Here is a 13,294-nt window from a genome sequence, read left to right as displayed (position 1 = left end):
CCCCTCCGCCGCACTTCCATCAACCCCAGAATGCCCATGTCCCCCACAGGACGTGCGCACATCCCCTCCAGCATGCTCACGTTCTGTGGAGAGTGTCTGGGTGTTGTGGGTGCTGGGGGTGGGCACCTGTAAGATGACAGTGAGAGGGTGGAGTGGTGATGCCCTGTTCCTGCGGAGTCCAGTGCAGCGACGAGATCACCTCCATGGGGCTAATGCAGGTGCTGAGGCGGGAGAAGGTGGTGACAGACACACCTGATGGGTGTAGGCGGCCCTTGCTGAGGTGCCTTCGGTCAGCGTTCAAGATCGGTAACCCAGAGGAGGTGAGGAGTTCCGTCCTCTCAGTGAAACGGTGGGATAGTCGGGGCAACTGCAGAGGAGGAATGTGCACTTTGGGTGCCGGCACCCATGAGCTAAGGCTGCCCTGACTGAGCCTCGCTCGCTTGGGGCCTAGTGCACTCCTGCCGGGCAGCTGGTGACAGGACGTGCTTTTCTGAGTCAATGAGAGAAAACATTGATTCTCCTGCTGCCCGCAAAGGTGAAAAGTGGAGTGGGGAGACATGTGGGGAGTGAGCGAGGTTCCCAGTCTGAGGATTCCAAATCCATCGTTGGTTCCTTTCACCGGTGACTAGAGATATACAGGGTGTCCCCCCAAAATGTATACACACTTTGAATACCTTCTAATTCCAATGGGTTTAAACATGAAAAGAAAGAAACAACAATGGAGCTGTCATCTGTTAAAAGTGAGGGCACAAACTGGCAGTCGGACATTCCCTGAGGGGTCCCGGATTGGAGAGGAGGTAGGCTGGACTGAGGGGCTCCCTCCCTGCCGCGCCCCCCCCCCCCCCCCCCCGCATGAATTTCGTGCACTGGGCCTCTAGTTAAGATAATAATTATAACAACAACAATAACTAACATTCATTGAGTGTATGGCCCTGTGTTAAGTACTTCAAAACAGTTAATCTAATCCTCACAAATCACATAAGACATTATTTTCCCTATTGTACAAATGGGAATGAAATTAAATAGTTTGCCTAAGGCCCCCAAAACTAGTACAGTTTAAGTACAGGATCAAAACCCGTATCTGTTTAATCCTAAAGTCCCTGTTCATATCTACTACCCTATACTTCTCTGAGGAACAAAGGACTTCATAGGTTATTGATCTCCAATTTTTTATATACATATATATTAATATATAACTATATATGTAATATATGTATTTCATATGCAGCTCTTGCTGCAGTAATATTTTAGTTACATTCTAAAACATAGATCAAAATAAAAATTTTTAATTATCAGCTAAAAATTAAGTAAGCAATAATTTCAATGTGTGTCTTATTTTGATTATGATTCAAAACCTTTTTTGTTCCTATTTTTAAAATATTAATAATGTCTGGGTATTATATCACTGTTCCATTAGACATGTTATTAAAAATACATGTAAATTTTAAAATAGTTTTTTTTGGTAATTCAGAGACTTTTTTTGGACAACTTCTTGTCAAATTATTTTTACCACATTATGTGTCCAACAAAGATTTCATACTGAAAGAAAACCACTGGTCTTACAATTTTTTGTTGTTCCTTGCTGACTTTAAAACTATATTTAATCCAGTTTATTTTCAAAAATTTCTTTAAATCCACTTAATTGGACACATGTGAACTACATGCAATATGTAATACTCTAAAATGCACCTAATACTTTAAATCCACTTAACTGGACACATGTGAACTACATGCAATATGTTGAGATACACTGAAAATAAACTAATGAATAATAAACTAATGAAATTAAGAGGAATTGAAAATTCTCATTCTATTCTGAGGATATATTAAAAATATAAAAAACTAATACTCCTCTGACAAGATGATTGCATAATTAATTATTAGTAAGACTCCCCCACTCAATGGATTTCCTTGCATAGCTCTTGGAATGCCTAGCTACCCTCTCCCACACCCACCTGGATCTTGAAAGATTACTGTCCTAATACTCTAAAATGCACCATTAACTTCAACCAGACTACAGAGAGGGCTATCTGTATTTAATTAACTGTCCAAAAAAATTGCTTTTATTCCATTATGTTTTGAGGTGATGCCATCATCCTAAATGAAGGAACTGATGAGAAAATGCTTCTCATAGTGAGAAAACAAGAGAGAACTAAAGTTAAAATTAATTTAGAAGACTCCTTCCTATATCATCTTACAGAGCATAGGTGAAAAGCAACAAGTAATCATCATTTTTCCAGGTCTCCTAATACAAAGACTCCTGAAAACGGGGAAGTTCATTTGGTGATTCACAAAGAAAAAGCATACATCAACTTGGTAATTAATCAATCAATGCTCCCAAGTATATTCTGAGAGACGCAGAACATGAGCACTTTTTTAAAAAAGCATCCTTTGACGACTCTTTATAGTAATTGCCAATACAATGCTTTTCATGTATAAAATGTATGTTTTTGCAATTATATCCTTCTCTCCTATGTTACCTTTCTTCTGATCATATTTATTGAAATGTAATTTTATGTCTGTTGAATCTTATAAGAAATTGAGTTTTTAAAAAATTCTTCACTCATATGATGGTTCATAAGAGGACTTACAAGCAACAGAGTATATTCTACTTAAAACCATAAAGCAGCTGGAGAAATTGAGAACTTCTAGTCATGTGTTATTTAATCTCATGACTGTGCATTTGTGTATGGCCACTGACATTTACACAAACACTTCATTGTGTTGATTATAGCATTAGTCTCATTTTAAACATGTAAAATAGCATCTGATTCCTTTTCTGCTCAACCTCAGAGCTTCATTTTAGGGTAATCAGGAAGAACTCTAATACTTAAAGTCCTCTAGTTAGAATCATGTCTTCAAGGAACTCAAAACGCTTTATCAAAAAATTATGAGAAAGCAAAAAACACCTAACCAGAAGAGCAAAAATAAAAAATAATCCAAAAATATGAGGATAGTTTATGGAGCCTCTGGGACAATTTCAAGCATACCAACATTTGCATTATGGGGGTGTGAGAAGAAGAGAGAGAGCAAGATATTGAAAACCTATTTGAAGAAATAATGACAGAAAACTTCCGAGCCTGGTGAAAGAAATACACTTACAAGTCCAGGAAACACAGAAAACCCCAAACAGGAGGAATCCAAAGAGGACACGCAAAGATACATCATAATTAAAATGCCAAGGGCAAAAGACAAAGAGAGAGTCTTAAAAACAGCTAGAGCAAAGCAATTAGTTATCTACAAGGAAATGCCCATATGACTGTCAGCTGATTTCTCAACATAAACTATGCAGGCCAGAAGGGAGTAGCAAGGAATATTCAAAGTGATGAATATTAAGAACCTCAACCAAGATTACTCTACCCAGCAAAGCTATCACTTAAAATTGAAGGTCAGATAAAGAGCTTCACAGACAAGACAAAGGTAAAGTAGTTCATCAACACCAAACTAGTATTATATGAAATGTTGAAGGGTATTCTTTAAAAAGAGGATGAAGAAGAAAAAGATCAAAAATATGAAAAACAAAATGGCAACAAGTACATACCTATCAACAATTGAATCTAAAAATAAAAATAAATGAATAAAAAATCTAATGAACAGAATAAACTGGTGAATAAAATAGAATCAGGGGCATGGAAATGGAACAGACTGACGATTCTCAGAGGGAAGGCAGGTGAGGGGTGGGAAGAGATTAAACAAAGATCTTATATGCATATATGCATTACCTATGGACATAGAACATCTGTAATAACCTCAACAATAAAGTTTTTTTTTTAAAAAAATCTGCCAAGCTCTTGCAACTTGGCCACCGACATGCCATCCAGACTGAGGAAGACCCGGAAACTTCGGGGCCACGTGAGCCATGGCCACGGCCGCATCGGCAAGCACAGGAAGCACCCGGGGGCCGCAGTAATGCTGGCGGCTTGCATCATCACAGGATCAACTTCGACAAATATCACCCAGGTTACTTTGGGAAAGTTGGAATGAGGCATTATCACTTTAAGAGGAACCAGAGCTTCTGCCCTACTGTCAACCTTGATAAACTGTGGACCCTGGTCAGTGAGCAGACACGAGTCAATGCTGCCAAAAGCAAGATTGGAGTTGCTCCTATCATTGATGTGGTGCGATGGGGCTACTACAAAGTTCTGGGGAAGGGAAAGCTCCCAAAGCAGCCTGTCATTGTGAAGGCCAAGTTCTTCAGCAGAAGAGCCAAGGAGAAGATTAAGGGTGTTGGTGGGGCCTGTGTCCTGGTAGCTTGAAGCTACACGGAGGGGAGTTCATTAAAATATCCAAGTACTTTTGTCTTCTGGTCTGAGTGTAGGTCCTTTGGCATCTCCACTTCCCTACCTGTACTTCCAAAACCTCCCTAACAGGTCCTAAGAGTTAGAGTATCAAGGCCTGGGATCCTCTGCAAACTTCCCTGAGGAAGAAAGAGGCCTTTGGATGGATCCTGACTTGAACATTTCATTTATAAAGTGAGAATGATACCTGTTGCTAACATGTGTGTGTAAATAAGTATTAAATAGTTGAAAAATTAAAAAAAAAATCTGCCAATATTAAATTTAACTATAAAAAAGAAAAAGAAAATATCAATCCTTCCCAAATTAGGATATAAATTTATTGCAATTACATTTATAATTCAGTAATGAATTTTCTTGAACTGGAAAAATTAAAAATACATTTCAAAAAATAATTATGAGAACAGTTATGGGAACCTTGGAAAGAAAAATGAGGAAGTGGTTAATAAGCCTTACCAGATTTCAAATCAGTATAGCATTGGCACAGAAATAAAGACTAGAAAAATTACAGAATAGAGTTTAGAAATAGGTACAAAGATATGTGAGAGCATAATATATAACATATATGATGTTTCAATTTAGTGACAAAAGAATGTTTTATTTAAAAACAGTGTATGCAAAGCTGGCTAGTTACTTGGAAGAAAACAATGCTATATACTTACATGGTACTATATATAAACATAAATTCCAGTCATAGTTAAAGATTAAAGCTCTTAATTAAAAACAGAGCCAAAAAAAAAATGATATCCAGGGAGGAAAATGTTTTGCAATACACATGACAAAGGATTAACATTCCTAATTCACTGAGTACTTACAAACTGATAAGAAACAGATCAACACCCAAGTGTTGCTTTTTTTTAAAGCAAAGTATATGAGTAGGTAATTCACAAAACAGAAAATGCAAATCACCAACAAATATGTGAAAACATAGTCACTCTGGTTATAGCCAGAAAATTACAATGAGGTAATAGTTCTCACTTGTTATACTGAAAAAGATTGAAAAGAGCACTAATACTCAGTACTAATGTGAATGCTAGGAAATAACGGCTATTGTACACTGCTAGTGGGAATAGGAATTGCTATGAACTTTTCTGAAAATTACCTGACAAGATGCACTAAAATTTTTAATGGAAATCATAAAAGAAAAAATAATAGATTGGACTTCATCAAAATTGTTTCTGCTTTTCATAAGAAACTATTAGAAATTTTTTTAAAAGTCACAGAGGAAAAAGTATTTGCAAATCACATATCTAATAAAGAACTTATAGCCCAAAATATATACAAACTCTCAAAAATCAATAGCAAGAAAACAAAACCCATTAATATTTTTAAAATGGGTAAAAGGCTTGAACAGACACTTCACCAAAGATCTATAGATGACAAATAATCACACAAAGAGAGATGCTCAATATCATTAGTCAAAAGATAAATTGCAAATTAAAACCATGAGATACTACTACATATTCACTAGAATAGCTAAAATTTAAAAGACAGGTGATACTAACTGTTGACAAGAATGTGGAGGAACTAGAACTCCTCACATACTATTGGTAGGATGTAAGATATAGTACAGTCACTTTGGAAAATAGTCTGATAGTTTCTTATAAAGTTAAAAGATACCATAAAATCAAAAGAAATGAAAATCCATGTCAACCCGAAGATCTGAGAACAAATATTTACACTGGGTTTATTCATAATCACTAAAACTAGAAATAAACCAAATGTCTATCAACAGATGAATAAATTGTAGGATATTCATAACATAAAACATTACTCAGCAACGAAAAGGAATGAAATGCTGATTGATATATGCAATAAGATGAATGAATCTCAAAAAATATGCTAAGTGAAAGAAATCATACACACACAACTACTTGTGTACATTACATTTAGGGTCAGAGATCAGATCACACACACCTAAGGACTGGAGGTAGGAAAAGGAGATTAACTGCACAGGGAAATAAGAGAACTTTTTTTCTTTTTTTCTTTTTCTTTTTCTTTTTATTGGTGGCCCTGTTACAGATATCCCCATTTCTGCCCCTGCCTTTACCCACCTCCATCTATCCCCCCACCTCCACTTCCCTCTGCTCATCACTACACTGCTGTCTGTGTCTATGGGCTATGCATATATGTCCTTTGCCTAATCCCTTCATCTTCTTTCATCCAGTCCCCCCTCTCCTAACCCCTCTGACAGCTGTCAGTCTGTTCTATGTATTCATGCCTCTGTTTCTATTTTGTTCGTCAGTTTATTTTGTTCATTAGATTCCATACATAAGTGAGATCACCTGGTATTCGTCTTTCTCTGACTGGCTTATTTCATTTTGCATAATAATCTCCAGGTCCATCCATGCTGTTGCAAAAGGTAAAGGTTCCTTCTATGTTTTACAGCTTGGTAGAGAACTTTTTAGAGTGACAGAATCTTGTATATCTTGATGGTGGTTGTGGTTATATGACTATATAGACTATACATTTTTCAGAATTTATTTTTTCGGCATGTAAATTATACCTCAATAAACCTGAATTTATAAAATTTAAAAATACATATCTTTTGATCCAGCCATCCACTTTGAGATGTCTACTCCACAGAAATAAATGTGTCAATATATACAGAAGTTAATGGAACTTAATAAGAAAATGATTAAATAAAATTATGTTCTATTCAATACTGTAGAATATAATGTAAATAATTTAAAAGATCTGGAAATAGTCCTTTGAGCATTATGGTTTGTGGGAACTGAAAGAACAGTTTTCACTCCACTGATTTGAGCCCTTTTTCTTAATTGAAGTTAGAAGAATGGACCACAACGGGGTACTATGTGCATCTTGAGTAACGCCATGGTTTATAATGGCCATGGTTTGGGCTGTCTAGTTATTCCTTGCCTTCCAGGGGTTTATGTCCTAAACAAAATCCTAGAAAATGTATTGCCCTTAAAGGCTGACTTTCAACTTTTATTTTCTGTTTTTCATTTGATTATAGTATAGGAATCCTCCACAAAAGTTCAATTTACACCTCAAAAGGGGGGTGAGGTGAGGGAAGACAAATAACTGAATCTAAACCTATAAAAGCTATTTAATTGATGTTAAAATTATCCCTTAAAAAGAGTCTTCAAGTGAATTCATCCTTTATGTAGACAGCAGAACATTTTAAACAAATTTATAGAGCATTATTATTAGATTAAGAATCTTGAGAGCATGCACATACAATAAAAAAAATCATGAGAGCCCTGGCCAGTGTGGCTCAGTTGGTTGGAACATCATCTCATACACCGAAATTTTGCAGTTTTAATCCTGGTCAGGGTGCATACAGGAGGCAACCAACTGATGCTTCTCTCACATCAATGTTTCTCTCCCTTCCTCCCCCTTCCTCTCTCTCTAAAATCAATGAGCATGTCCTCTGGTGAGGATAAAAAAAAAAATCATGAGCGCACAAAGAAATGAAAGACATGATCCCTGTTCTTTAAAGAGTGACATTTAACACTCTCAGACTCAAGAAGTACAAGATGAGTACACAATCAGGTGTTGGTGAGTTAGTGTAATAAGTGTAGTATATGACTCATCACCATTTAAAATATTTCTATCACAGATGTTCTTTTGGAAGTACTCCTTCACCTTCCTGTAACCTTAAGGTTTACTTTAAACCCTCTATTTTAGATGAGGCTAACATTATTTCCAATACCATGTAAATAATTTACATTAAAATATTAAGACATGCTTAGAATCATGTAAAAATATCTACCTTCCTAAAATTATGATATAATGAGGAATACTTCAATAAGATGTATGCATTAAAGAATTATTATTAGTTTCCATTAACTGGGTAGTTGCTAGAACTGTAGAGTTGTTTCCTTTTATTAAATGGTCAAAATATCATCAAAACTAAAATATCATTTACCCTCATCTTAGGGGTGTCTGCTTAAGAGAAATCATGAGCTGAAATGAAGAACATGAAAGCATGCCTCTCACCTCAATGCTATTAGTCATACCAAATAAAGACAAAACATTTAAGAATGAGGGCTTGCTTGTGATGCAGAGGGCAACAACCAATATTTTTAACATGCTTTTATCTGACATTTCAATAACTTTATTAATTTCTTACCATAGTGACATTTCAATCACTTTATTAATATTTTTCTTATACTGTGATCTTAGTTCTCCAATTTAAAAATAAATATCATTAACTTACCAGGAAACAATTATGACACACTGCTACCCATATACATGAAATTCTTTAAATAACTGGGAGAGGTATTGAGGGGAGGGCAGAGGTATGAAAAAGTTATCTCTTCCTGATTTTGGAGGCCCAGCTTCCTTATCCTGTTCCCACATAAATACTCAAACATTATGCCAGAGTTACACAAAATAAGCAGACATCACCAAGCAGAGCTCCAAGAGTAGGTGTTCTGAACATGTTGGTAAAGAAAGTCACTTCATCTGAGAGGTCTCTGCCCCTTCAACCTCACCCTCCTTACCAATATACATTCATCACTAAAAAGGGAAATATTTACAAAAGTTAGTTTAGTTATGTTTAAATATTATGTTTAGCTGTCTGGAGACCATGTTCTCAAAATTTATACAAGAAATCAAGGATTAAACTTCATAACAATTAGAAAACCACTCTGTGTAAAATCAAAGACTTAAAGGACACTAAAATAGTTTTACCATTGGTGCTAAATTGAAATGACTCCATCTCTTCCCAACACCTGGAACCAAAACCTTTTAAACTTTCATGTAAACATACCGGGGCACACCAAATGCTCTGTCTGTAGCAAGGTACCACCTCTGCACAGACATTGGGTGAAAAATGTGGAAAATGCCTAAGGACTCTTTGAAGTAGCTTGGGAGAAGTAAGAGCAGGAAAGAGGCTCTTCACTAGGGTAAGTTTGTTTAGTGGAAAGTAAGCAAGTTGTCAGGGTAAAAGTTGACAATGTTGATTCCAACAGTTTGAACTGTGAATAAACATCGAAAAAGATTATGTTACTGAGAATTAGAAAAGATTCCATTGAACTCAATAGAACACTTGTGTGTGTTCAAAGATAATATGCCTTTGAGCCACATTCTGGATCCACAGTTTAGGGTTAGAATTACCCTAAGTCCTTTCTATGCCACATTAAAGAACATGGGGTCTGACCTCTCCAATATGTGCTTAAAATATTCAAATAAGGATAGAATAAAAATATTCCATGTCCAATAACAGAATTGAAAAACATTAAATACATGCACATTTGTACATCTGAGGTAGACTGAATAAATCTAGAGAGAAATCTTCCCAAACATCTAAACACAGTTTCACTAACCAATTTAGGGAAATGCATCATTGGCTATAAATCACTTTTAAGTTTTCCTTCTTTAATGACCTATCAAAGAGCAAAAAACAGGGCCTATATTATGAAATCCATTATCCTCTTCTCTGCTCACCAAAGCCACATTTAAATCTGGTTTTTATCTCATGCTATTGAGTTTTCCACCAGGTACAAAATGGAAAGTTGCAAAAGACTTGTGCTTTTTACAAAGCAAAACAATTTGGTTGCCACTCAGCAATTCCTGGTAAAATGCCAGGAAGCCTGTAAAAAAAAAAAAAAAGTTAAAATTTTCCTAACTTAGACTTTACAAAAATAAGTGTGAGATGTTCAGAGCCTGTCAGACAATCCAATCCATCTTTTTATTTTTTAAATATTAATAAACAAGGGAAAATACACTTTTGATTTGTTAAATTTTATTTGAATAAACATAATGCAGATCTATCTGCCTTGCATGCCCTCAAGAAAATGAAGGTAACTTGAGCTGCTCTTATTAGTTCGTCTCAAGTCCTTCATGATTCTCACATTAGTGAATGTTATTAGAAACTTTTTATTATTGATTTTTTAGAAAGAGAGATAGAGATACACCAATTATTGTTTCATTTATTTACGCTTTCATTGGTTGATTCTTGTATGTGCCCTGACTGGAGATTGAACCCACAACCTTAGTGTATTGGGACAACACTCTAACCAACTGAGCTACCAGGGCAGGGCCTGCTATTAGAATATTTTCCAAAGTTTGACAAAGACGTGCAATTCTCATGCTCTTTACCAGCAAAGTTTGCAGGCAACCCTGCAAAAAGTTGTTTTTCCTTTGAGCTCTCACACATATTCACTTCCCCTCTAGAACCAAGGATGTAAGGGAGTATCGCTCAGTCTCATAGCCTCTTTGCTCTTAAAAAGAAAATCAAATTCCCCAGATATTTTCAAACTCCACCACGAACAGAACATTCTCAGCTCTGCATGTGCATCATTATCTCTTTTGCATTTCATCTTTATATTCACTGGGTTCATAGAAAGGACATACACAGAAAAAGGAAAATAGCTGCTTCTTAGACACCAAATTTAGTAATTCTCTCAAATCTACTGGCACACATCTAAAAAGTAATATTTTTATAAGGCTTCATTAGGTTTTCATTGGTTCTGTCTTTTAAGAACACACATGCTGAATCGCCCATAACCTCAAGCCAAAATACATCTGCAAACTACAAGAAATGTTTTTTATAGGAAGACAAGAGTCATCACAATTTAAAAAGGGATATAGTGAGTAAAGACAGACAGATGTGGGCTCATCTGGATCCCACTTTAGTGTCTCCCAAGCATCAAGTTACTAACTGATGGAGGCCATCAATCTACAGTGCTCTAAGATTCCAGCCGGCTCCAATAGCCTTACCTGTTAATATGAGATTACTGTAAGTATTGGAGAATTGCTCCTTTAGAAGAACCAGATGCATCTGAGCTGCCTTCTCCCGCTGAAGCTCCAGCATAACATCAGGGTGCTGGGCAATCTTGCAGCCTTTCTGTTTATCCAAGGCAACATCACTCCGAACAATGTCTACAGAAAGAAAAAAAAAAGGGGGTGGGGGTACAGGCAGCACAAATGAAAGACAAAAAATTAAAAATAAACAAATAGCCCTGGCTAGCTTGGCTGAGTGGATAGAGCGTTGGCCTGAGGACTGAAGGGTCCCAGGTTCGATTCCTGTCAAGGGTACATGCCCGGGTAGCAGGCTCGATCCCCAGTAGGGGGTGTGCCGGAGGCAACCAATCAATGATTCTCTCTCATCACTGATGTTTCTATCTCTTTCCCTCTCCCTTCCTCACTGAAATCAATAAAAATACAGTTAAAAAATAAATAAACGAATAAAACAAAAGTCATACACATATTACAGTCCTGTTTTATCCAAAATTACAATTTATAAACTACCACTATTTTCATCGGAATTAAGAAATTCAAAATTAATAAACCTGAGGGTCTCCAACTTCATGATACATCCTGCAAGTTTCTCTGGTCATTTCCAAATTCTTGGAAGATGTTTTTGTTTCTTCTCTCTCTCTAACCTCACTTAAGATTCTCACTCCTCCATTCCTCTTCTAAGCTCACCTCTAGTATTTATTTACCTCATGGGGCCTTTTCTTAACACCTTTTAGCACTCTCCATGGGAAAAAAATAATACAACTTTGTCTGAATACTAGTGACTATGAAGGTCATTTCCTCTATCTCATGCCATAGGACCAAGTGATAGCTCCAGCATGTGTATTCAGGATTCTTGGCCTGTTTTCAAGCTTACCTCCCAGCCAGCCTACTCAGTTCAAACTAGAGCTGCCATTCTGTGGGTAAGCTACTCAGAATTTCTCCTGATATTTTTTTCATATACCTCTGGATACATTCTGACTCAGTAATTGTCCTTTCAATTTAGAAGTATTTTGTGAGTCACTAAAGAAAGCAAGAGCAGGGCTAGAGTAACTTTTCAGATCTTTCTATTTCACAGTTATTTTTCCATTAGTGATAGGTTGCTTTTTATACAGTATGATTTACACTCAAAGTAAAAGTATTCTTCAGAAAATAGCCTTCCTCAAAAATTAACATTCTTCTAGAATGTGTCACAATTACCAGGAAGCTTTCATGACCTAAAGTTATTTGTTTTACTTTTATAAGTTAAAATATAATTCAGCTGATTACCATAGAAACAAATTATATTATCAATAGCAATTTGGATAACAACTCTAGAAACTTTCAAGTTTTACCTAGCAAACTAAAGTATTTTGAAGAAAATGCTTTAAAAAAAAAAAAAAAAAAAAAGCTGCTCTGCCAGTGCTCACTGCTGACACCAATGGCTTTGAAACAAACAAACAAAAAGAATGCCCGTGTTGATGGTACCCGTAGAAATATTTGGTTCTTTAAGCAAATAAGATATTTGGTTCATTCAACCAAAACCTTGAAAGAAAGTGACCATATTATCTTAATATTAATAATACTAAGAAAAGAAAACAATGAGCATGGGCAAACATACTTCCTAGACTTTAGAAAAGTGCATTATGACAATGTTTGGGGGGAAACAGATATTCTTTATGGATTTTTATCTATACTTCATCTGTTCAACAGTGTATCAAAGACTCGATAAACACAAAGCGAGAATACTTATCAAAGATGCACATGGTCATATATCTGAAGGAAGAGTAAGTATCATAGATGATAGGCTCAACATTCAAAATTATCTTGGCAACACAGAAATGTAGGATGGGATCCCCAACATGTAGGTAAGGACATGAACACAAAGTCCTGCATTTATACTGAAAATTAATTACATAAGATAATATGCAAAGGCCATACTAGACAGAAGTTCAGATATTTAAGATCTTATTAAGAATTGTAAATTTTAGTTAAATACAAGCTTAACATATAAGCCAGTGATATACTGCCAAATATAATATTGCCACCAAAAAAAAATTAATTAAATTTTAAACTAAATTAATGGAACCAGAACATCCAGAATACAAAAGATTACATAGCCACACTGCATTCTATGCCAGTAAAGGGAAGCAGAGTAAAGAGTTGGAGTTAAGCAGACTTCAGTTCAAATTCTGATTTGTGGGGGAGAACCAAGATGGTGGCATAGGCAAACCCCTGTACTCACTGCCTCCCACAACCACATCAAAATTACAACTAAAATACAGAACAACCATCATCCAGAACCACCAGAA

General features: G+C 36.0%; 1 protein-coding gene and 1 pseudogene across 1 annotated transcript in view; one reads left to right on the top strand and one right to left on the bottom strand.

Annotated features, from left to right (window-relative positions):
* Window positions 1-13,294, bottom strand: part of HPSE2 (heparanase 2 (inactive)) — a 530,799-nt gene that overhangs the window by 460,205 nt on the left and 57,300 nt on the right. Inside the window, exon 3 of the mRNA XM_005885371.2 lies at window positions 10,986-11,147. Coding sequence (XP_005885433.1) covers window positions 10,986-11,147 — 162 coding nt within the window. The remainder of the gene's footprint in view (window positions 1-10,985; window positions 11,148-13,294) is intronic.
* LOC106724623 lies at window positions 3,793-4,301 on the top strand (annotated as a pseudogene).

The sequence above is a fragment of the Myotis brandtii genome, unplaced genomic scaffold, assembly GCF_000412655.1.
Source record: "Myotis brandtii unplaced genomic scaffold, ASM41265v1 scaffold902, whole genome shotgun sequence".
Lineage (NCBI taxonomy): Eukaryota > Metazoa > Chordata > Mammalia > Chiroptera > Vespertilionidae > Myotis > Myotis brandtii.
The sequence above is the reverse complement of the archived record's forward strand: the minus strand, read 5'-3'. Positions and strand labels throughout refer to the sequence as shown.